Source organism: Crocodylus siamensis, chromosome 4 (assembly GCF_052110815.1).
Source record: "Crocodylus siamensis isolate JL-2025a chromosome 4, ASM5211081v1, whole genome shotgun sequence".
Lineage (NCBI taxonomy): Eukaryota > Metazoa > Chordata > Crocodylia > Crocodylidae > Crocodylus > Crocodylus siamensis.
The window spans coordinates 215,039,753-215,064,039 of record NC_143398.1 but is presented as its reverse complement, the minus strand read 5'-3'; the positions used below and the strand labels follow the sequence as shown (position 1 = coordinate 215,064,039).

Genomic DNA, 24,287 nt, shown 5'->3' with positions numbered 1-24,287 from the left:
GGGAAATGGCTATACATGAATAACCTGACAGATTATAAAAAAGAAGGGAGAGCCTGTTCACTAGAGAATCTGAGCCAAACTCACCTTAGTGAAGTGGTTCTCCTGGGGAGATGGTAAGGGTCTGCTGTAGACCCCAGCACAAGATTTGGATGTGAATAGAGAGCTATCATATTATTTCATAGATAAATACTATTAGTAATTGTACCATGATGGGAAACTAACTTCCCAGATATAGAAGTTTGGTCTGTACTACAGACATGTTGCTGACAGCTGTGTTGGCTAAGGGTGTGAAAGTGCACATGCTATTCAACATAGCTATGCCTGCAAAAGCCCTGATACTGATGTTGTTATGCCAACAGAAGAGGGCTTCTACCAAGTTAGCTCTGTCATTAGAGTACAGCTGTGCCAGGAGAAAAATACTTTCCTCTGATATATGCTGTCTCTGTGAGGGAACTTTCCCCAACATAATTATGGAGGTTCAATCATAGCAGCAGAGGCTCCCAAATGTAGACAAGCCCACAGATACCACTACTAATGGTGGTAACCCCCAGTTATTCCTGGATGTAGTAGCCAATAGCTTTCTTTACCAAACATCCCTGAAACAATAAGAGGCAATGCTATTTTAAGTCTTGATTTGCTAAGTGATAAGGTCAGCAGTGGTTGTAGAAAATAATCTCAGTGCAAGTGATCACAAGTTGATTCAGAAGAAATCAACTGAGATTTAAACAAGAAAATAGGCTTTTTATTTCAAAAGGATAATTCTTGATACATTAAAAGAGCTAGTGATGTCAACTGTATTGAAGGGTTCAGGGATTTGAATATGGAGGAGGTGTGACATTTATTTAAATCAAAGCTGTGAAAACTATCTAGAACTTCAGAAAAAAAGTATAGGGAAGGTTTTCAGCGCTAATTGTCTCAAAAAGGATAGCCACTTCAAAAAGAATAGTAGGAAAAAGCAGAGAATGCACATGAAACAGAAAAAAGGAGAAAAAAATATTAGGAAATGTTGAGATAAAGAATAGCCAAAATCAAGCTGTTAGGCTTTGCAAAGGTGATTAAAACAGAAAGCAAAGGACCTTCAGCAGTATGAATAAAATGAGAACAAGCTACAAAGAAGCTGTACAGCTAAACAGTGAGGATGAGTTAGAAATAAAAAATAATCAAGGGATAGCCCAAAGGCTCAATAAATACTTTGACTCAGTTTTCAGAAAGTATGACTGTGTTGACCCTAGGGGCTGCTAAAGGAAACACTCATATGGAAATAGAACTTACCATATCCATGGTGGAAGCAAAACTCACTCAATGTGTTCCAATCAGGAGACCAGAAAATTCCAGCCTAGAATGCTGAAAGAACTAGGACACAAAAGGATGTCATGTGATAGGTAGGAAAGCAGATGGGAAGGGTTCTTAATAAATCTGTCAAGTCAAAAAGTGTTACCTGAAAACTGGAGAATAGCAAAATTTAATTTTGTTAATTTACTCATGCAATTGGGATCTGACTGATTTTGTGCCCATTCCTAACACTTGTGTGCCCTACCATGTCACATGTGCATGTCAGGAGTCACAATTTTGGGATATGACATAAAATTAGTTGGATCCCAATTACATGGCAACTGCCATGTTTTCAAAGTTCCCCAAGTGCTGGAACCCAGGGACTGGCCCCCAGTCTCTCATTCCCAGCACCTGCAGACTTTTGAAAAATGTGCCTGTAGCTCAAGTGCAAACCCACTTTAAGGTCCCAGGGCAACATAGGAGCAGAAGCTGAGGAGCCAGGACCCACCAGCTCTCTAGCTCCACACTGGGTCCTGGCGCATAGGGACTTAAAAACGAAACAAAAAACAAAAACATGACTGCAGCAGGGCTGCAACTGTACTCTTTAAACCTTCCCAGGCAGTTGGACCCAGGCACTGGGGAGAAGCTCCCTGGTTCCCAGCAACAGGGGACTTTTAAACAACCCACCTGCCAGTAGGTTGCAGGGATCAGGGAGAGATGCAGTGTTGCCCTGGGCTGGGCCCTGGGCTGGGCAGCCCAGCTGCAGCCATGTGTCAGTTTTATGGCCCAGATACATTGTTCCAGGTGGACCCAAACCTTCAGACTGACCATGACTTCTCCATTCGATAACAGGCTAATTTTATTGATACACAGTGATAGCAGATAAGAACAATGCAGGCAAAGCAAACAATTCTATATCTGCCAGTCCTAGGGCTGTCACATATGGAAGGTATACCTGGCCAGTACATGAGCTTCACCCTGTGGTTCTTTCTTGAATGTCAGCAGTCAGCAGGTAAAGGGACAAAACCCATCTCTTCCTGTGGGGTAGACAAGACAGATTGGTGGTGTGCCCTCTGTCCATGGTGGCCTCGGGTTCCCCACTCTGGGACCCTTTGCTGCTCCTCCTTTTGTATCCTTTGTCCCCTCTGATGACTCTTCATCTCTGGGCATCAATGATCAGTTCTGTGGTTTTCATATTGTCCACATTTTGTTCTGTCAACATATTCCCTTGTTTCACAAACCCATCATATGCATACATCTTAATTTGGTTATTTACCAGTGCCTTAATTTGGTCTGTCCACCAAAACCAGAAATACCAGGGGCTCTGCAGTTGGGCACTGAGACCTAATACCACCTTATTTCATGTTATGGAACGGTGTGCTACATGTCTTCAATTTCCCAGCCTGTGTCTACTTCATACACAGTGGGCCTTGAATGACACTTTGTCACAAATAGGCTCTTTGAAACCAATTAACCCTTGCAGTCCCCCTAAACCAACTGCTCTAATGTAGCGGTTCCCAACATGGTGCCTGCAGGTGCCATGGCACCCCCTGAGGTTTATTTAGGTGCCTGCATGCATTTTCATGATCAGTAAAAAATCATTATTCCAACAAAAATGCTGTCATATTGATGCCTGCTGCTTTTTCTTTTAAATTCGAATGTGCCCTTGGGCACACAAACATTGAGAACCCCTGCTCTAATGTATATGTATTTTACCTACAAGCCAATTCTTAAAAACAAACCTTTAAATATAATTTTCTAGCCATCAGCATGTACCATGAAGCAGTGCCTGAAGCTGGAGAGCAGGGAGCTCCCCACTCTCCAGCTTCCATGGATACCCTGAAAACTTTAGAAAGCTGAGATTCCCAGGTGTCTGCCTACTTTTTAAAGGCCTGGGATGCCATGGGCCCAACAATTGGGTGATGCTTCCCAATGTCACACCTTTCCCATCTTCCTCCTGGGATCAGACAGGAAGCAGCCAGGTATGGGACCCAGAATTGCTCCCAGTCAGAACCCTCTGATCAGACAGGGGTGGTCTCAGATCCTGGGGCTTTCTCATGCCAGATCAATGCTCAGCTAAGAGTGAGGATCCTGAGCCCCCTTATACCACATGTTCAACTGAGGCCGGTTACAAATAAGCCACAAAGCCGTAACCAAACTCTGATCACCTATGTGGCTCATTTGCTATACTATTCCAGTACACATTGACTTTACCATGTAGCAGTGTTGCTATTTATGGCATGATTCACATGTTAATTGCATCATAACTGTAACATCTGCCAGGACTGTGTTTCAAAAAGGCACAGAACCAATCCAGTCAACTATAGACCTGTTAGTCTGATCTAAGTAGCATTCAAGACTTTAAAACAAAATGGTGAAGGAAAGAATAATTAAAGACATGTCAGTAAATGGGCTATGGTATAAAATGCAACATGGATTTTCCAAAGGCAGGTCATAACAGATTGATTTTCTAGACATGGGAAACACAGTGATTCTAATTTAACTGGATTTCAGTAAAACATTTATTATGGCATTACCATGAAATTCTTAGTTAAGCCAGAAAAGACAGGAATTAATACAAGACTTGTAAATTGGATAAGGAATTGGCTGAAGGGAGACATCAATAGATTGTGCTGAAAAGGAACTATTAGGCTGGAGGGAGGTTACCAGTGGAGCTGGTCTTGGAAATATTTTTTAAATGGTACTAAAATGTCATTAGTAATACTTCCTCAAAAATGTGCTAATAAAGAGCATGCTAATGAAGTTTGCTGATTAAGAAAATTTAGGAGGCATTTCCAATACAGAGGAGAATCAGAATATTATACACAAAGATCTGCAATAATTGAAGAAGCATGAAATATGGAAGTACATGGTCATACATTTATGGACTAATGAGAATTTCTGTTATATTCTGATAATTCATCTACTGGAAACAGCCTGGGTGTATTTATCTTGTGATAATTGCCAGTGGCTTGAGAGGGTGAATTAGCAATCAAGGTTCAGTTGGGTATAGAAAAGCTCCATTCATACTGCCAGAAAAACTGTCACAGGATATGCACCCCTGAGCTGATCCCGCCACCATCAGCTATTTGGGGCTTAGGGCAATGTAAGTGCTGAAGTGCAGGAAAGACACTGAACTTAATGTGTTTGTTGCTCCCTGGGGTAGAAACAGTTCAGGGTGGGTTTATGGCCTCTTAATTATGATGACCACCACAGAAGCCCCAGCGAACCCCAGAAGAAATCAGAGTATCAGGCACTGTCCATAGAATAAAAGAAAGTCACTTCCAAAAAAAGCTTGTTGTGTGGCATCACTCCCTAGGATAACCAGAGGAAAATGCAAGCCAAAATGGATGCTCATCCTCTTGCCATTTATTCCTGTGGGCTTCTCTCCATGTTGTTCATCCCTGTAGGCGTGCTCAGAGTGGGCATAATAGGAGCAGACAGGAAGTGATTAGTTGTATTACTCTTCCTGCTGTTATGGCAGAAGGAGGGGCCTCAGAACATAATTCAGAAGTCCTGACACTGACGTGCTCCCACCCCAACCCAACCCAGAATAATGTTCTGTGGGCTTATGCTTTGCTCACAGAAAAACAATTCCACTGACTTCACTGAAGCAGGATACCTCCACCTATGTATTATAATTATGAGGTATTTTTGAGGTAAATAAATAAGTTTAAACAAAAATGATGATTAATGATGGTTTTTATTTCTTTTTCTCTCAATAGCATGGGATGGGTATTCCTTCCATTTCTATTATGCTTCATGAATTAATCAAATTACTACACCATGCAAAATGCCGGGGTGTTACTATTATACGCATCGGTACTTCTGGGGGCTTAGGTGAGTGACCAGTTTTGCTACTGACAGACAAGAAGGATGTTAATCCAACCTATCCAGGCAATCGGTCATGTAATTATGAGCTTTTCATATTTGTTCAGGTTTTCAAATACCAAAGCAACAGTATATTTTATTTCAGGTCACCAAACAGCACAGTTGTAATGCCTGGCATAGCAGAAGCACACATTCTCATAACACATGATGATCTCGAGATCTAAAATATCTGAACAATCCAAACCACCTGACAGGATTTGCTCCAACTTTCTGAAACCTCTCAATGCACTCACATTTTTAAGCCATAATGGAACGTCTTTCAGTTAAATAAAAATAGTTATCCAGCATATTGGCATTTAAGGTCCTCATCAGGATTGGGATTAGAGAGACAGTTCTTGTTCCAGGGCGGTTACAGTTTAAGAATGAAAGTAAAAACTATGAAGAACTCATTGAGGACAGGGCACCAACAGAAATCCTTCTTTGCAATAGGGCTACCCCGTGACCTGGAATTTAGAAAAATATGAATTCATATGAAACTTCAAAAAAGAATTGGCATCGTTATACACTGGATACCACGGAAGGCCTGCTTGGCCTGGATGCTGGCAAATGTTCTATGGCCTCCGCGATAGTTGTGTTTGCATAAGCACTTCAGGCTCAGATCTATGAAAAAACACCATGTATTTTATCTGACCTGTCAGTGCTTAGAACGTCACCGTTCTCACCCTGTTGCACATGTGCACAAAGGTCACGCAGAATGTCATGGCAGGTGCAGAACAGCATGGTCAGAAACCACAAGCCTCTACTGAATTAGCTAAAGCACAAGAACTTCTTTTGTCTTTTAGCAATACAGGTCTTAAGAGATACAGTGGGAAATAACATTAAATATGCCTTTCCTTTCACCCTAAGTCAAGGTACATACAAACCAATAGCTACAAGGATATTTCATAGATTCATAGATGTTTCAGTCAGAAGGAACTTCAGTAGATCATCAAGTCCAACCCTCTGCCCTGGAAAGGAGAGCTGGGGCCAGATGACTCTAGCCAGGTGCATATCTAGCATCCTCTTAAAGACCCCCAAGGTATGGGAGAGCACCACCTCCCTTGGAAGGCCATTCCAGATTCTGGCAACTCTTACCATAAAAAGTTTCTTCCTGATGTCTAACCTAAATCTGCTCTCCATCAGCTTGTGGCTGTTGCTTCTAGTTTCTTCAAGGGGTGCCCTGGTAAACCGAGCATCTCCTGTTCCTTGCTGCTTCCCCTGCCCCCCAATGAATTTGTAGGCAGCTACCAAGGTCACCTCTCAGGCTTCTCTTGCCGAGGCTGAAGAGTTCCAGGTCCCTCGATCTCTCCTCACAGGGCTTCAGAAACTAATGGCAAAATGGTTGCCCATGCACATGCAACAAATAAGAAAACTACACAGCAGCAGGGAACACTGATGGCAGCATTGTCAAACACCCCGATAGCTTGTCTTTGACTACACAGAGAAGTGATGTGCTCAGGTTGTGCTATTGTCAAGCCTTCCGGTCAAGGGAAAGGGGCCAGGCAGGAGCAAGTGCATCCTGCAGATCAACATCTGGCTGTGCAGGTGGTGTTGCCAGCAGGACTTTGGCTTCTTCAACCATGCGATATTCTTCCAAGAAGAAGGATTGCTGGGAAGAGATGGGACCCAGCTGATGAAGAGAGGGAAGAGCATCTTCACAGACAGCCTCGCTAACCTAGTGAGGAGGTCTTTAAACTAGGTTGGCTGGGGGATGGAGACCAAAGCCTTGAGGTAAGTGGGGAACCAGGAGACTTGGAAAAAGAGCAAGCAGGAAGGGACAACAGGGGAGGTGCTCTCATACTTTCTGAAAAATCAAGGCAATCAACTAGTTAGTACAGGTGCCTGTACACCAATGCACAGAGCCTGGGAAACAAGCAGGAAGAACTGGAAATCCTTGCACAGTCATGGAACTATGATGTGATTGGAATAACAGACTTGGTGGGAGAGGTCACATGACTGGGGCACAGTCATGGATAGGTACAAACTGTCTGGGAAAGAGACAGGAAGGCTTTTATACAAGAGAGCCATAAGATTGCTTAGCGCTCCAGTATGAAGCTGGAGATATGCCTATTCAGAGTCTTTGGGGTAGTGACAGAAGGGAGAGCAACATGGGTGATGTCATGGTGGGGTTCTGAAATCAACCACCAGACCAGGAGGAAATGGTAGATGAGGCTTTCTTCAAACAGCTGGTGGAAGTTTCCCAATCACAGGTCCTGGTTCTTATGGGGGACTTCAATTATCCTGACATTTGCTGGGAGGGCAATAGAGCAGTGGTGCAGGCAATCCAGGAAGTTTTGGGGGACAATACAGAGAGTACTGGGGACAATTTCCCGGTGCAAGTGCTGGAGTGGCCAACTAGAGGCAATGCTCTTCTTGACCTGCTACTTACGAACAAGGAAGAATTGGTGGGGAATGTAGTATAGTAGATGGCAACTTGGGCAGCAGTGACCATGAGATGATTGAGTTCAGGATCCTGGGGAAAGGAAGGATGGAGAGCAGCAGAGTAAGGATCCTGGACTTCAGAAAAGCAGATTTCGACTCACGCAGGGAACTCTGGGGAGGATCCCCTGGGAAGCCAGTCAGAGGGGGAGAGGAGTCTAGGATAGATAGCTGAACTTGAAATAAACCTTACTGAGGGTGCAGGAACAAACAATCCCAATGTGTAGGAAGACTAGCAAGACTTGGCAGAAGACCAGCTGGGCTTAGCAGGGAACTCCTCAGTAAATTAAATCACAAAAAAGGAAGCTTATAAGAAGTGAAAACTTGGACAAATAACTAGGGAAGAATATAAGAGCATTGCTCAGGCATGCAGGGATGAAGTCAGGAAGGCCAAAGTGCAAATGGAGTTACAGCTAGCAAGGGATGTGAAGGGGAACAAGAAGTATTTCTACAAGTATGTCAGTAGGAAGAGGAGGATTAGGGAAAGTGTTAATCCCTTACTGAATGGGGAAGGCAACCTTGTAACAGAGGGTGCAGAGAAGGCTGAAGTGCTCAATGGCTTTTTTGCCTCAGTCTTCACAGGCAAGGTCAGCTCCCAGGCTACTGCACTGGGCAGCACAGTTTGGGGAGGAGGTAAACAGTCAACAGTGGTCATAAAACAGGTTAGGACTATGTAGAAAAGCTGTCCATGTAGAAATGAGGCCAGATGGGATGCACCCGAGGGTGCTGAGGGAGTTGGCTGATGTGATGTGATTGCAGAGCACTGGCCATCATCTTTGAAAACTCATGGTGATCAGGAGAGGTCCCAGATGATTGGAAGAGAGTAAACATAGTACCCATATTTAAGAAAGGGAAAAAGGAGGATCTAGGGAACTGCAAACCAGTCAGCCTCACCTCAGTCCTTGGAAAAATCATGGAGCAGATCCTTAGGGAATCCATTTCTAAGCACTTGGAAGAAAAGGTGTTTAGGAACAGTCAGTATGGATTTACCGGGGCAAGTCATGCCTGACCAACCTGATTACCTTCTGTGATAAGATGACTTGTTCTCTGGCTGCAGAGAGATGGATGGATGGATATGGTGTACCTTGATTTTAGAAAAGGCTTTTGATACAGTCTGTGAAAGGGGGCCATCCCCAGGGCCAATCACAGTACTGGCCTGCCCACCTGTCCAGGGCAGTCTGCCAAACTAACTCTCCTGCCATGCCTTAATAAATAGATGTTTCTAAGTGGGAGGCTGTCCATTTAATGCCCTCATGCCAAAGATGCTATACACAGCTCCAACCTCCTCTTTACCATGTCCCATGTCTTGCAAAGGGCACCCAAAGTACTCCTAGCTCTTCCAGCCACATTGCTGGGCTTCACTAGGCCACTGGCCCAAACTATCCACTATTACTCCCCCAGCTCCATTGCTGAGCCACACTCGGCCTCTGGCCCAAAGTCAGCCTCAGGCATCCGGATACTTACCTTGGCTGCATGCCCCCTCACTGGGGCCTCTACTCCCACTCTAGGCTCTATGCCTCTCTACAGGCTTCTAGCCCCTCACACTCTACCCCTCATTGGGGTCACTACTCTACCCCCTCACTGGGGCTGCAGGGCCTTACACCCCTTAGGTCTCAGGTGTCTCTGTAAACATGCCTGGACCTCACTATCAGCCTATGGCCCACTCAGGCCTCAAGTGTCTATGTGCCTGGACCTCACTCCCCTCCAGGCCTCTCATTAGGTCTCACTCATTCAGGTCTTGGGCCTTGGGCCCTCCTGGCCTCCATGATCCTGCCCAAGCCTGATGCTTTTCTGTTAGGGTGTGCTCCCTTAGCCTTTTCCCTCCATGGGGTACCCACAAGGCAGCAGGGGCTGAGGCTTTCTGGCACCCCATACTTGCCGTTCACTAATTAGGCACTAGTGTGGCATTTCCTGGGGGTTGCCCCATCACCAGCGGCCCCACCACACCATCCAACCCCAGCAAGGTGTAGCTTAGGTCATTCCGCAGGATGAGGAACCTCTTCCATCCCCATAGGTCTTGCCCTTTACCTGATGGTGTACCTGGGAGCAGCAGATCTCAGGCTGGTGATGTTGCCATGGCAGCATCCCTGCAACAACTGCTGGCTTTGTCTCTCAGGACCTGCTCTTATGCTGAGACTCCACAGCCCAGCTCCAATGAGGTGGCCTGCTGGTTCTCCAGTTATCTGCAGGCTGCCTCACAACCTGCTCAGGCCCTTAAAGAGGTAGGCACCAAAGGTGCCCTGCCACATGGTCTCTCACAACATTCTTTCAGGCAAGATAAGGAAGTATGGGCCGAATGAATGGACTATAAGAAGGACAGAAAACTGCCTGGAGCATTGGGCTCAGAAAGCAGTAATCAATGGCTCCATGTCTAGTTGGCAACCAGTATTAAGTGGAGTGCCCCAAGAGTTAGTCCTGAGGCTGGTTCAATGCCTTCATCAACAACCTGGAAGATGGCATAGAGTACACCCTCAGCAAGTCTGCAAATGACACAAAATTGTGGGGAGTACTAGATATACTGGAGGGTAGGGCTAGGATTCAGAGTGACTGAGACAAATTGGAGGATTGAGCCAAAAAGAATCTCATGAGGTTCAACAAAGACAAATGCAAAGCTCTGCACTTGGGATGGAACAATCCCATGCATTAGTTCAAGCTGGGGGTTGACTGGCTGGGCAGCAGCTCTGTAGAAAAGGACCTGGGGTTTATAATGGACAGTAAGCTGAATATAAGCCAGCAGTGTGCCCTTGTTGCCAAGAGGGCTAATGACACCCAGGGCTGCATTTGTAGATATGTTGCCAGTAGGTGAAGGGAAGTGATTCTTCCTCCCTGTTCAGCACTGGTGAAACCATATCTGGAGTACTGTGTTCAGTTTTGGGCCCCCCACTACACAAAGGATGTGGACAAATTGGAGAGGGTCCAACAAAAATAGAGGGCAACAAAAAATGGTGAGAGGGCTGGGGGACAGGACTTATGAAGACAGGCTGAGGGAACTGGGCTTACTGAGTCCAGAGAAGAGAAGACCAAGAGGGAATTTAATAGCAGCATGCAACTACCTGAAGGGGGTTTCAAAAGAGGATGGAGCTAGACTGTGCTCAGTGGTGGCGGACAACAGAACAAGGAGCAACAGTCTGAAGTTGCAGCTGAGGAAGTTTACATTAGATATTAGAAAGAATTTTATCCCTAGGAGGGTAGTAAAACACTGGAACAGGTTACCCAGAGAGGTGGTGGAATCTCCATCCTCATCAAGGTTTTCAAGACTGGGCTAGACAAAGCTTTGGCTGGGATGATCTAGTTGGGGCTGGTCATGCTTTGAGCAGGGATTTGGACTGATAACCTCCTGAGGTCCCTTCCAACCCTCATATTCTATAATTCTATGATGTAGTCCAGGAAATGATCATTGGACACAAAATGGGTTTTTTTTTAAATTGCCATTAGTTTCTGAATCTCTCATGCACATGAGCTTTCCTTGTTCTATGAACTTATCAAAATTAATAAATATCCTTTGTCCAACATATTCCCCCAATAGCCTGCTATCTTCTGTTAGTGCACATATATTTTCTGGTTTATATTTATTAGTGATGCAAATTAGTATGAAACTAACTATCTAAACATTTAGGATCCATTCCTGAGAGATGCTGAGCTGTGTTACTGTCACTGATGTCACAAGATTGAGATATTGATTATTCTTACATGAATAATGTATTAACCATTATTTTGTGTTTCAATTGTTCTCACCTATATATTGTGTTACTGATAGCTATTCATATTTATAAAAAATGTTCCAGTTATCATTAGGGTATAAATACCATGTAGCACTAACCATTCTTCCTCATTCTTGTCTCTGCTTTTGCAGGCATTGAACCTGGATCTGTTGTAATAACAGACACTGCACTGGATTCATTTTTCAAGCCTCAGTTTGAGCAGATAATACTGGATAATGTAGTTGTACGAAGCACTGAACTTGATAAGGACCTTGCTGAGGAACTACTGAACTGCAGCAAAGAGATCCACGACTTCCCAACGATGATTGGTCATACAATGTGCACCTATGACTTTTATGAGGGTGAGAATGAACTATACCTTTCTATTCATTTTTTTGTTTTTCAGTCATAAGGCCAAATCCTATTATCCTTGCTGAAGCAAAAATCACCAACCCAGTCAGCTGGAGATTTCCCTAAGCATGAAGTAAAAAGTGAGGAGAGATGAGATTTGACTTATTATATTTTTAAGGGTTTGTCTGCAGGTCAGAAAAGGAGCTACTTTTATAACACATAACATTAATTAAGAGAATCATGCCATAATTGGCCTCTGTTGCATCTGTCACTTAGTCAATTTTGTAACAACATCGTATCTGCAAGGGAAATATTAGTGTCACCATGACAGTGAATCAAGCATTATGATTCATTCTGGACAGCATTCACTCCCATAGCACTTCCTGCTGTCTCTCAGCCTGACTGCACCACAAAAGCCAGCAAATGCTCAGTGAACCTCTGAAAGCAACAGGCACATAACATTAAGCAGTTAAAGTAAACAGCCCCTTGTCTGTAATCTTAACATAACTTTAACAGATGGGTTCCACAATGTTACTTCCTATGATGGGATTATGTCTGCAGAATTACCAAACAGAAGAAAAATGTCAAGAAGTGTATGACATTTGTGTTTGCAACCCTTAGATTTTGAGCCCTACTGTGGAACCATTTCCTTAGAAAATTAAATGTTCATCACAAAGTGGATGACACAGAATAAATGGAGAATTAATAATTCGAGAACTATTTATAACCCTTTGGAGCTGCTTGCAAATGTGGCCATCTGTGTATTGCTCAAGGCCATGTTTACTTAAATAAAAAGCCATTTGAGAGGATTAACAGGAGGGATGATAATGAAATGAAATAGTTTACTTAGGTTAGTACAGCTGGAGATATACATTTTTCCTAAGCAAAAGACATGCCATTTTGGATAAGAAATCCTGGTACATCTGAGAATGGGTCCCTTATTTTGGGTCCATGTTCAACTCTAAAATACTAGCAACAAACAATCAGCCAAGTTTGAGAGAGAGAGATATTACATGAGCTGAGAGTTTCTTCAATAGACCTGCTTTCAAAGGGAGGCATATGTGCCCTCAGTGTAGACACTATGGATAAATTGTGTCTGTTGTTACCACACACATAGTCCATCACAAACCTGAACCTTCAAAACCACAGGCATATAAACTGTCTCAATACTAATCCAAATCCATTTCTCCTCTGACTTAGTCAAAAAATTAAACTAAAGTTTCAGAGGGAAAGGGGATTGGACAGAATGAATCCAGTTGGTAGTGAGCTACCACTTTTCCCCTTTATATTGTGCCATTTGGGAGAGTGGCAAACGAAAATGACAATCCCTGTCACCACCACCACATGATCATGGATTAGAGGAGAAAACAAACTAAGTTATGATTACAGAACTGCAGTTTCACTTTGGCATTGAGACCTGGAGGCTAAGTCAAGGGGAGATAAGTGAATTGAGCTCCCTATAGCAGCTTTATAAATCTGTCACAGAGACTTTTCTGAACAATGGTATGAGGACTCCTGTGAGTCTGATAGGCAGTGTTTTGAGACCTTCAGTTAAAGGCACGTACAAGGTCATAGGAGGTTAGAATGCAAAGTTTGATTAAATTTGCTGAACAGACAGTATGTCAGCCTTACAAACTAGTCCCCAAATGCCCCAAGCAACTAGAGTGTTCATAAAGGCATTGCTATTTCTAACTAGTAACTAAGCACCTTTTAAAAACCTAGAATGTACTGGCTATCCTCATTTGCCAAATCAGGAAGATTAAGGATCAACAAAGATAAAATGACGGACTGAGTCAAATAAAATGGGTCACCACTTCATAGAATCATAGAAGTCGAGTCGGAAGGGACCTTGTAGATCTTTAAGTCTGACCCCCTGCCAGAGCAGGAGAAAAAACTGGGCTGAGATGACTCCAGCCAGGTAGGCATCAAGCCTTTTCTTAAAGACCCCCAGGGTAGAAGCCAGCACCACTTCCCTTGGAAGTTGGCTCCAGGTCCTAGCCGCCCTAACTGTGAAGTAGTTCTTATGGATGTCTAATCTAAACATGCTCTCCAACAACTTGTGGCCGTTATTCCTTGTTATGCCAGGGGGTGCTAGAAGAAACAAGTTCTCTCCCAAACCCTTCTGGTCCCCGCTAGTGAGTTTATAGATGGTCACCAGGTCCCCCCTCAGCCTCCTCTTGTGAAGGCTGAACAGGTTCAGGTCCTGCCGTCTCTCATTGTAGGGTCTGCCCTGTTGTCCCCGGATCATGCGGGTGGCCCTCCTCCAGACCCTCTCAATGTTGTCCACATCCCTCCTGAAATGAGGCACACAGAACTGGACACAGTACTCCAGCTGTGGCCTGACCACTGTCATGTAGAGGGGGAGGATCACCTCCTTGGCCCTACTTGAAATGCACCTGTGGATGCATGACAAGGTCCGGTTAGCCGTGCCAACTATGACCTCGCATTGTCAGCCCATGTTCATCTTGGAATCAATAATGATTCCAAAATCCCTTTCTGCCTCTGTGCTCTCAAGAGGGGAGTTTCCCATCTTATAAGTGTGCTGCTGGTTACTACTGCCCAAGTGCAGCACCCTGCACTTGTCAGTATTGAAGCGCATCCTGTTTTTGCTAGCCCACCCCTTCAATCCATCCTGGTCTTGCTGCAGTCTTTCCCTCCCTACTAGCGTGCTCACCTCACCCCAAATTTTGGTATCATCAGCGAATTTAAACAGGTTGCTTTTCACTCCGTTGTCCAAATCACTGATCAAGAGATTGAACAGCACAGGCCCAAGGACCGAGCCCTGGGGGACTCCGCTGCCCACTTCTCCCCAGGTCGAATATGACCCATCCACCACCACCCTCTGAGTGCGACCCTTCAGCCAATCTGCAATCCATCTGACTGTGTAGGCATCAATGCCACAGTTGCCTAGTTTTTTAATGAGGATGGGGTGGGAGACGGTGTCAAAGGCCTTGCTGAAGTCCAGAAAGACACTGTCCACGGCAACACCTGCATCCAATGCTTTTGTGACCTGATCGTAAAAGGCAATCAGGTTGGTCTGACATGACCTGCCCCTAATGAAACCGTGCTGGTTGCCCTTGAGCATCATCTCTTGATGATCTTCTCAAAAAGTTTCCCTAGGATTGAGGTAAGACTGATGGGCCTATAGTTGCCTGGGTCCTCTCTCCTCCCTTTTTTAAAGATGGGGACCACGTTGGCTATCTTCCAACCATCTGGCACCTGGTCCGAACACCATGACCGCTCGTAAAGCTGTGCCAAGGGCTCTGCAATAACCCCTGCTAGCTCCCTCAACACCCTAGGATGGACAGCATCTGGACCCACTGATTTGAACATGCCCAGCCCCTCCAGAAGCTCTCTAACCCGGTCCTCCCCAACCTGAGGTCTGGAGGCGTTCCCCTCAAGTCCGTCTTGCATCATGCTGGGGAAGTCCCAGTCCTTGCACAAGGAAACGGAGGTGAAGAGTTGGTTAAAGAGGTCTGCTTTCTCCTCTGGCGCAACCACCAGATTGCCCAGAGTATCTTGCAGGGGCCCCACGTTTTCCGGTGCTTTCTTCATCCTCCCTATATATTTGAAAAAGGACTTTTTATTATCTTTGATCTTGGACGCTAGTCCTGGCTCTATGTCTGCCTCAGCTTTCCTGACAGCCCCCCTACAGGCCTAAACAGAGGAGGTATAGTCCTCTTTGGTGATGGCACCCCCCTTCCACCAGGTGTACACCGCCTTTTTGGCAATCAGGCATTCCCAGATGCCCTTGGTGAGCCAGGGGGGCTTTCGGGCACTCCTGCCACCCTTGCTTCTTGTTGGGGTGGTCACCTCTTGGCCCTGAGTATCGTCTCCTTAAGGAACGACCGCTCATCTTGAGCACTGAGTTCCCCTGCTCTGGAGAACCCAAGTGCCTCTCCCACTAATCCCCTCAACTTGTTGAAGTTGGCCTTCTTAAATTCTAGGGCTACTGCCTTGCTGCAGGCCCTTGACACCCTGCGCTGGATGGTGAATTCCAGCAAGCGATGATTGCTATTGCCCTGGTGGTCAAGAACCTGGAGGCCCCTTACCAGGTCATCGCCTGTGGCCAGGACCAGGTCCAACAGGGCATTTCTTCTGGTGGGACTGTGCACCTCCTGAATTAAGTGGAGGTCCTGTATCTCCGCCAGGAACCTCCTGGGACGGTCCGACCTGGCTGACTGTTCCTCCCAGCAGATGTCCGGGTAATTTAAATCACCCAGTCCAGCTCCTCCCCTTGGCTGGGGCATCTGTAGTAAACCCACACTTTTAAATCCCTCTCCCCACGGTCCCCTTGTATCCTGACCCAGAGCTCTTCAGCTTGCCTCTCCAATGACAAGGACCCGGCATTTCTTCCTGCTGGTGTTCACTCTCTGCCCATTCCTTGTCATGTGGGGAGTGGCATCGTCCCTGCCAGGGGCAATTTATCTGTCTTTCTCCATCACAGCTGCCAGGGCATCGAACCTGTTCCCCAGGTGAACCTGGGGAGCTTCCATCACTCTATGCCTAGCAGCTCTGGATTTGGACACCTTCTGCCACTCCTGCGTTGGATGCGTCTCCTGTGGGGGCTGTACAGTGGGCAACCGGGCTTGCAGAGAACAGAGATAGGCATCAATTTCATCCTCTGCATCCCTGATCCCCCTCAGCCTGCTCACCTCAGCCTGGAGCTCCCTCACCTGCTCCTCCAGGGCCTTAAGTCATGCACAGGAGGGACAGGCAAGGAGACCACCAGGCCTCACCCCCCAGGACCCCACCGAGCCCCCCCACAGACGGGGGGCAAGGGGCTGCTGACCCCACTATGAGCTCCGTCTGGGTGGAGGCCTCAGAAGAGCCCATGGCAGGTGGCAATGCCAGGGCAGGGCCCCTGGCAGCCACGCTCCACGTCTGCACCATGTCTGCAGAGCTGCGCCCACTGCTTTTGCTCGCTGGAGTTGCCACTCTGGGCAGCTACCTCGTGCCTGCCTTACGTGAACACCAGCACAAAAGCCGGTGCGCCCTTACAGAGCGTGCCTGTTTCGTGCGGCTAGGGAGCGCGGCTCCCTGTCAGGCAAGCTAAGAAGGCTCCAAAGGGCTTCCCCTCCTGATCCACCTCAGCTGTGCTGTACCCTCTGCCTCACTTACCTTAGGAGGAATCAGCTGTTGCTGCCCCCGCCGTTGTCTCCTCCGCAGCTGCTGCCTCCGCCACCGAGGTAAGGGGGTACACATGTGTATGTGACACACGTGCGCCCCACTCACTTAGCTCCTGGTCCCCAACCTAACCTTAAGGAACCTGTTGAAGGATGGTAAGCAATTCAAGAATGGATCTCAAAGCTTCCTAATGTTATAGTCACCAGAAATGAGGTTCTTCAAGTTCTCTTTCAAGGCCATTACCTGCAAACATAGGCAGCCAGTCTGGCAACTAGGCCCCTGAAAGGCAATCAGGAGGTCGGCTGGGTGGGGGTGCAGGTTATTGGGGCATCAGGTCAGGGTTCGAATCAGTGGACCAGAGATCTGAGGGATGTATTCCGGGGTACAAACCAAAGTCAGAAGCCAGGAGAGTTAAAGAGTTGGGTGCCAAGTTCCAGGGAAGATCCAAGACCAGAGTCAGAGAAAGCCAGAGACAAATCAGGAGCCAGGAGAACCACAGAGAGCAGTGAACACAAGACTTGCCAGAGCAGGCTAAAGCTGTTACTAAGGCATGCCTGCAGCCTGAACCTGCCGGGCACTTAAAAGTCGAGAACTGGGGAAGTTGCATTAGCCAGGGATCAAGGTCAGGTAAAGAAGCTCAAAGGCTCAGCCCAGCTAGGTCTGACTGGCCAGAGGCTCTGAAATTACTTACTGATGTGGGTTAAGCCTGCCCTTAGCTCCCCCAACAAGTATCCTCACGTCCTCCAACGGGTACAAGCTGCACTCAAGAACTGGCTGTTTGACAGAACATGTGGCAGTGATTTATTTTCCTAAACTGATAGTGAAGCTCAGAGATCTGGAGCCATGCAAGCAAAGGCTTGAATGCTTAACAAAAAAACTGTTTCTTTGAAGTCTTTTCCATGTTAATTTTATCCATTCATGACATGGTTTGTTAAACCTTTTGAACAGCAGATGAGCAATTTGTAGATTACATCCACCAGAACCTCCACTGGTCTGAGTTGTCAGGTATGCCAGGACCTCACCATGATAATTTATCATGGAATAAGAAATAAGTAGTTAAGTGAGCATTATGCAAATGAAAATGTTGTGAGGTTTTCATTAGAATTTAAGTAAACATTTCACCATCTAGGTGAAACAATGGAATATCACAGCTGGTTTTACTATGACTTTACTCCCCTTCCTATAAAAGTGCAAGCAGTCACAGGTTCTCTTCTTTTCAAGGTCAGGGACGATTAGATGGAGCCCTGTGCTCTTTTTCCAGTGAAAAAAAATTGGAGTACTTAAAAAGAGCTTATAATGCTGGGGTTAGAAATATTGAAATGGAGTCCACAGTATTTGCTGCCATGTGCGGACTTTGTGGTCTTAAAGGTAAGATTTGTTTTCACGGACCATTTCTTTTCTCATGTTTGTTCTCTTACACCTTCACATTTCATAATTTTATCTCCATATGGATATGGCTTGCTATGGAATTTGTACACTCTGAAGATCACAAACATATTCCAAACATTTTTTGCTCTGAAAACTGTATCAATGCAAACTCAGTGCTTCATAAATGGGTTACCTGAAACTACTGGTTTTGAGTGCAGGGAGAAGAAAAATGTTAACTGTGTCTAGCCTAAAAACAAAATTTCACTCATGCCAGCTCTAAACAGTTTCTTAATTATGCCAGTGTCCCTGGTTTTCTTTTACTGACTGCAAAGGCCATTTGTCTCCTTCCACTATAGCATACATCATATTTTGGTTCAATTTTCCACCTACTTCCCGCCACTTGAACTCCTAAGGAGCTCTAGACAGAGCTTAAAGCTGATCCCCTTTGGCAGAACCCCAAAAGGAGAACAACCGTGTCACAGCCTCAGCTGCTCTCCTGATGGTAAATGCCCTCACTGGTATAGTTCTCCTCTAGGTTCATGGGTTCAGTTTATATACTTTCACGGGGAAGTTAAATGAGTCCTCATTTAAAAGAAAAACAGTGACCCTGCATTACTCATATGTGCTATCCTTTACTGAAGAAAATACTTGGCATTTATGGTACAGCAAATAACTTAAAGTGTAACATCTATTCTGTTCCAGCTGCTGTTGTCTGTGTGACACTCCTCAACCGACTTGAAGGTGACCAAATCACTATTCCCCATGAAGTTCTATTAGAATATCAACAACGCCCACAGCAGCTGATCTCAATCTTTATCAAGAAGCGACTTGGATTATATAACCAAAATAACTTATTGGATAATGCGTTTTTCCTCAGCAACTAAGAAAAAATAGATTCTGCCAATATATAAAATGAATGTCTTTCATTGCACACAAGTGTGTGTGCGTGCGTGTGTGTGTGTGTGTGTAGGCAGACATAAATACAGCACTTATAGCTCCCTACTATATGTTACATATATTACACATTGAACTGTTTAATTGTCCAATAAATTTAGACCAGCCACATGCACAAAGACAGACCAGCCACAAATACAAAGTAATTATCACACAATTAACGGGTTAACTGCATTAAAAATTTAGACCAGCCACACATGCAAAATAATTATTGCATGATAAAAATGACTATCCAACTATAAAAAGAGCCAACCATCTATAAAATTAGTGCTTGAAAATGTATTACAACTCTATAGCTGATTTCTATAAAGCTTTAATTTGAACATGTAGCAGGGCCCTTAGTCATATAAAAATGAAACTCTAAGATTAATCCCTTTGATATAAGCAGACACTTTCCACATCAGATCCTTCTTCAGGTATGTCCCACTCACCCACTGAATCAGAATTATAAATAAGAATTAGTACACCTTTGAAGGCAGCCAATAACTTTTTAAAAGTAATATTTCGTATTGAATGTCAATCTAAAATTGTTCAAAGTTTAAAGACAGGAGCTATCATTGTACAGCCATGCCTTTACTATGTATAAATGCTCCTGATTGAATATGGAACATCTGCTATTGGTTTTCATAGTTAAGAATTTCAGTAAATGCAGGAGATGAGTACATCATACATTTCTGAGTGTGAAAAAGAACAGATATCATCAGTCCAAATTTAATTTAACTCTAAATACCTGACATCTATAGTATCCTCTGAACTTGCTTGATAATCAGCATGTAGCAATACAAGTCATGCTCTTTAAGTGTCTGTAAGTTGAACATGACTCTTTGGTGTTTGCTTTCTTATTTTATTAATGAAAGGGTTCATCTAGAGTCTGCTGACATCAGTTCCCATTGACTTCATGATTCAAATTCTTGTTTGCAAAATTCACTGTTTGCAAATGAATTCTGAGAACTCAGTAATCTTGTAACAGAAATTTATAGCATATAATGGTTTTTAAATTTTATAGGTTTATCACATTAAAGGGAGAAAAGGTGCCATTAAAGGGATAAATTAATATACTGATTTCATTTAAGAAAGCCTGCAAATATAATTAGAAAAGGAGTGTTACCAGATATTTCATAGGTGATCCTAAAGCCTAATTTGCCTTGCTGGTATTCCTGAAATCATTTTCAGAAAATGTTACTTCAACAACTGCAAGTCTAAAAAATAACACTTTTAAAATCCTATATAATTAATTTAAAGCCTGATTCTCCTCTCACCTATGCTGATTTTATACTGTCTTCACTGTAATTATTCCTGTTTTAATAATCAGGCATGAGAAGGGAATCTTAGTGAAGCTATTTCTCCTGGGTGGAGCACTATGCTAGAGACATCACACTGTTTCCAGTCCCTGACCCAGCTCTGAAAGGTAACTCAAATATCTCTGCACAGCACTGCACTACAGCATACAGATATACCCTTAGGCATCTGGCCCACAGTGTGGATTCTGATGTCCTAAATGATGTGCCTACGATGCATGGAATGCATAAAAGCCAGAATTGCTGAGTGAAGAACAACGAAAGAGAGATGCAACAGGAAATGCTAGGGACAGGCGTGTTTCTTAACTCTCCCCATTAAGCAAACTTACTAGACCAAGTGGCTCAACCAAGAGAGGCAGGGGACTGCCTAGTGTGGAGGTACTTTTCAGGCCAGGTGTGAACTGATTGGTTATCACCAAACAGTTCTTATTATCAGCAAAGATATTGTTGTGTTTGTATATATGTTATTTCTGTATATTTTATATGCTTTGCTCCAAGTAGAATGTGTTACTTCAATAAAGCTTAATTAAAGCGAGTATCAGTTGAGGCAATGGGTGTGGGGAAACTGACACCTGTCCAATAGCAACTGGATTCTGACTGCCAATTTACCCCACAAACAGTCATTTCATAGTTTCTAATACCAGTAACAGACTGACTTCAGACTGGAAACTGAAAGACTGGTTTTATATCCCTTATCAATATTCTGAATTCACCAGTCCCTGATCAAAAAAAATATTACCAGTAAATCAAGTCTTTAATTGCTATGGATGTTTTGAACTGAGGATTGCAAGTCAGATCAATGGCACTTGATGCAACCACTCATAATATGGACTACCACTATACCAATTTATAAACAATTTGACCTGTGATATCTTTAGCTTAATTCTGCTCCAGTTGAGCAGGGGTTTAAGACTGCCAAATGTACCTTACTGGGTAGAGTGGTGATTCTCAACTAGGAAGCTATGGCATTCTGGGCCTCCTTGAGATCTTTTCAAGGGTGCCTCGAGGTGCTATATAATGTTGGCTTTGTTAGGTTTGCAAAAATGATTCACAATATAAACCCAGAGATTTCAAATAGAAATCCATAATTGTGGTCTGAGTTCTTTGCAACAGAAAAATCACTCTATTATTTTCCTGCAGGCATAAAAAGTGTGAAAACTAAAAGCTAGCATTTTCCAAAGGGTGCCTTGATTCTAAAAAGGTTGAGAACCACATGTGTAGAGGTTATGGGACATGAACTAACATCCTCTAGGACCAGAAATGAGACCAGTAAAACAGTTTTTTGCTTGTGACTTAACTTGTATAAACTAAAAGTTAATTTTAATTCTGTGAGGGTTAAAGATTACTGAAATGAGTTAATGTGCTACTTACCTAATACTGTATTTTTTACAGTAATCATTTACAACCCTTTTAACTAAACAGCATACAGAATCTTTGGCTTGATTATTAATTTGCCAACAGTGGAGAAATTTTAATTTTTCAGGCTAACAAAAGCATTGTTTTGCTTATTTTTCTTTTATCTTAATGATACGAGAACAATGATTTCTTTGTGGCACATGTAAAATTTGATGCTCTATAATGCTTTAGATTGTACAGTTAATTGTTTACCAAGTTCAAAAAACATGTCATTTGTAAGTCAATTTTCAAAATGTTAATCATTACTGTAAAGGAAAGGATCAGTTTTGGAAAGGATCATTATAAATTGCATCACAATCACTTTCACTTTTTTTCCTGTAAATGGTAGTAATGTTAGAAAATGTACATGAGCATATTTAGAATATGCTGCCAAATGGAAATTGTCCCTGTTGGATACTTGACCTTTAATCATTGATTAGCATTTAAGCTGCTTTCTGTCTGGTTTTTTTTTTTAATTTGTAGAAGTACATTACATTTTAAAATTAAAAGATTTTTTTTGTTAAGTTGTTCTCTGATTTAAGATAGATTTTTGTCAGTCAAACTGTAACAAGTCAAAAATACTATAGGAAGATATTACAAACTTGAAACTACTACTAGAAAAAGGGCTATTCTGGATCTTTTTTTTTTCTTTACACACCTCGTACTTCTGATAAGGAGACAGCATGAATTCCATGCCTTTTATTACCTAGGTGCAAAAGGAGAGAGAGAGTTGGCGCTGTTAGTGAGAGCATCAGTATTAGGATTAGTTGGAAAGCATACAGGTTTCCCTCATTTTATGCTGTACATGCATTCCTGGAAAATGGCACATAACTTGAATTTGCATAAAGGGAATGCACTTTACAATGTAACAAATAGGGATGCATTCCAAGACCTTGACTGTACTGACCCCCAGACCCATTTCTACCACTTTTACAAGACAATTTTAGTTCTCACTGGCAGCAGACAGTACACACAAGCACAGGGTGGTGGTGAATGTTACCATAATGGGGATGGCAACTACAGAAACATATCTCACAGAGAATGAGAAAGGAGCATAGATCCCCACAGGAGACTATTTTGGTGCATCACTCCCACAACGCACCACAGAAAGCAGCTGACTGCAGGCTTCTACCACACCAATTGCATATGAGTGAATTTACCTTGCATATAATGAATTCTTGGTATAAAAAGGGTCATCACATAAGAGCAAATTTGCACATTCAGAACCCGCATAAAGCAAGAAAACCTGCGAAAAATGTTCAGGTAAAGAAGCATTTAATGTGCAACAGGATTTCACAGAATGTTTTGATTTTTCACCCAGGTCCCCAAAACTGAAAATCCTGTAGATTCTTTTTTTTTTTTTTTCATTTTTGAGGGGAAAAAAATCACAGAATCATATAAAAGCATCATAGGTTTGGAAAAGACCTCAAGGGATATCTGCTCCAATTCTCAGCACCTAAACCTTCTCAGATAGATACCTATCCAGCCTTTTCTTGAAAACTTCCAATGAAGGCCATTCCATAAACTCCCTAGGTACTTTTATAGAAAGTTTTCTAGGAAATGTTCTTGAGAAAGTGTCCATTTATAATCAAAAATGTGGTTTTGATTCATTCTAATTAACATCTCCAAGGAGCAGGGTTGAGGGAAGTGATATAGCCCCATCTCCTTCCAAACTGAAGGTGCTGGGGAAGGGTATGCTATGCAAATGTTACAACATAAAACAACTGCTGCTTCAGTATATACTCCATGCAGTGCACCTGTAAGCTAACATGCTCTTTGTTCACTGCACAAAAAATGTTAGGCATCATTGTCATGTTCCTTCCATGTTTGACCCTCATTCAGAAGTAGGTTCAAAATCCACACTGCAGCCTCAAATATAAAATATGAATCACTGAGCCAAACTGTCTGCTGCTGTAACTTAGCACAGATGTGCTCCAATGGACTGCAGTGGAGTTTCATCCATTTATTTCAAAAGGGACCAAATGATCAGAGGTATAAGAGCAATAGAACCTTAAGTATAACAGAACGTTACCATAGGATCAATGCCTCAAGCTTCAAAAATCAATCTACGCTTCATCTAAACATCTATTTTCTTTACATGGCTTGGCATTTATGCAGGAGCAAAAGGCAATTACCCTGTGACAACAAAAAACACTGAAATGATTTTTAAGCCTGCCTTCAGGCACAATAACAAGTGACTGTCTGAGACCCTGTGCTTTTGGACACTGTCTCTCCCCACAAACTCAGCTTTTCAGGCAAGCCAACCTGATCTCCTTGGATACATGGAGAAGAGAAGTAAGGCTAGCTTTCCCCTTAAGTCCCCAACAAGTTGTGTAGCTTGCTCAGCATATTGTATATAGAGCAACTAGTCACCCATGGCACAAATGAAAACATCACTGCAGTTTGGGCACAGACATGCAGCAATCAAGCCCCCAGGTGATGGGCATAACTAGCATGGCTGTCAAAGCTTTTTCAGCTGGACACTCACTGGGCTTTAAGATCCTTCATCCTG

General features: G+C 43.6%; 1 protein-coding gene across 3 annotated transcripts in view; it reads left to right on the top strand.

The window, feature by feature from the left end:
• Positions 1 to 20,916, top strand: part of UPP2 (uridine phosphorylase 2) — a 34,216-nt gene extending 13,300 nt beyond the window's left edge. For 2 of the 3 annotated variants that reach the window (XM_090045682.1, XM_090045680.1), the window contains 4 exons: positions 4,998 to 5,112; positions 11,435 to 11,644; positions 17,982 to 18,128; positions 18,831 to 20,916. In XM_090045682.1, coding sequence (XP_089901808.1) covers positions 4,998 to 5,112; positions 11,435 to 11,644; positions 17,982 to 18,128; positions 18,831 to 19,012 — 654 coding nt within the window. In that variant the 3' untranslated portion in view covers positions 19,013 to 20,916. The remainder of the gene's footprint in view (positions 1 to 4,997; positions 5,113 to 11,434; positions 11,645 to 17,981; positions 18,129 to 18,830) is intronic. The other variant, XM_090045681.1, reaches the window with a different exon arrangement.
• The last annotated feature ends 3,371 nt before the right edge of the window (positions 20,917 to 24,287 follow it).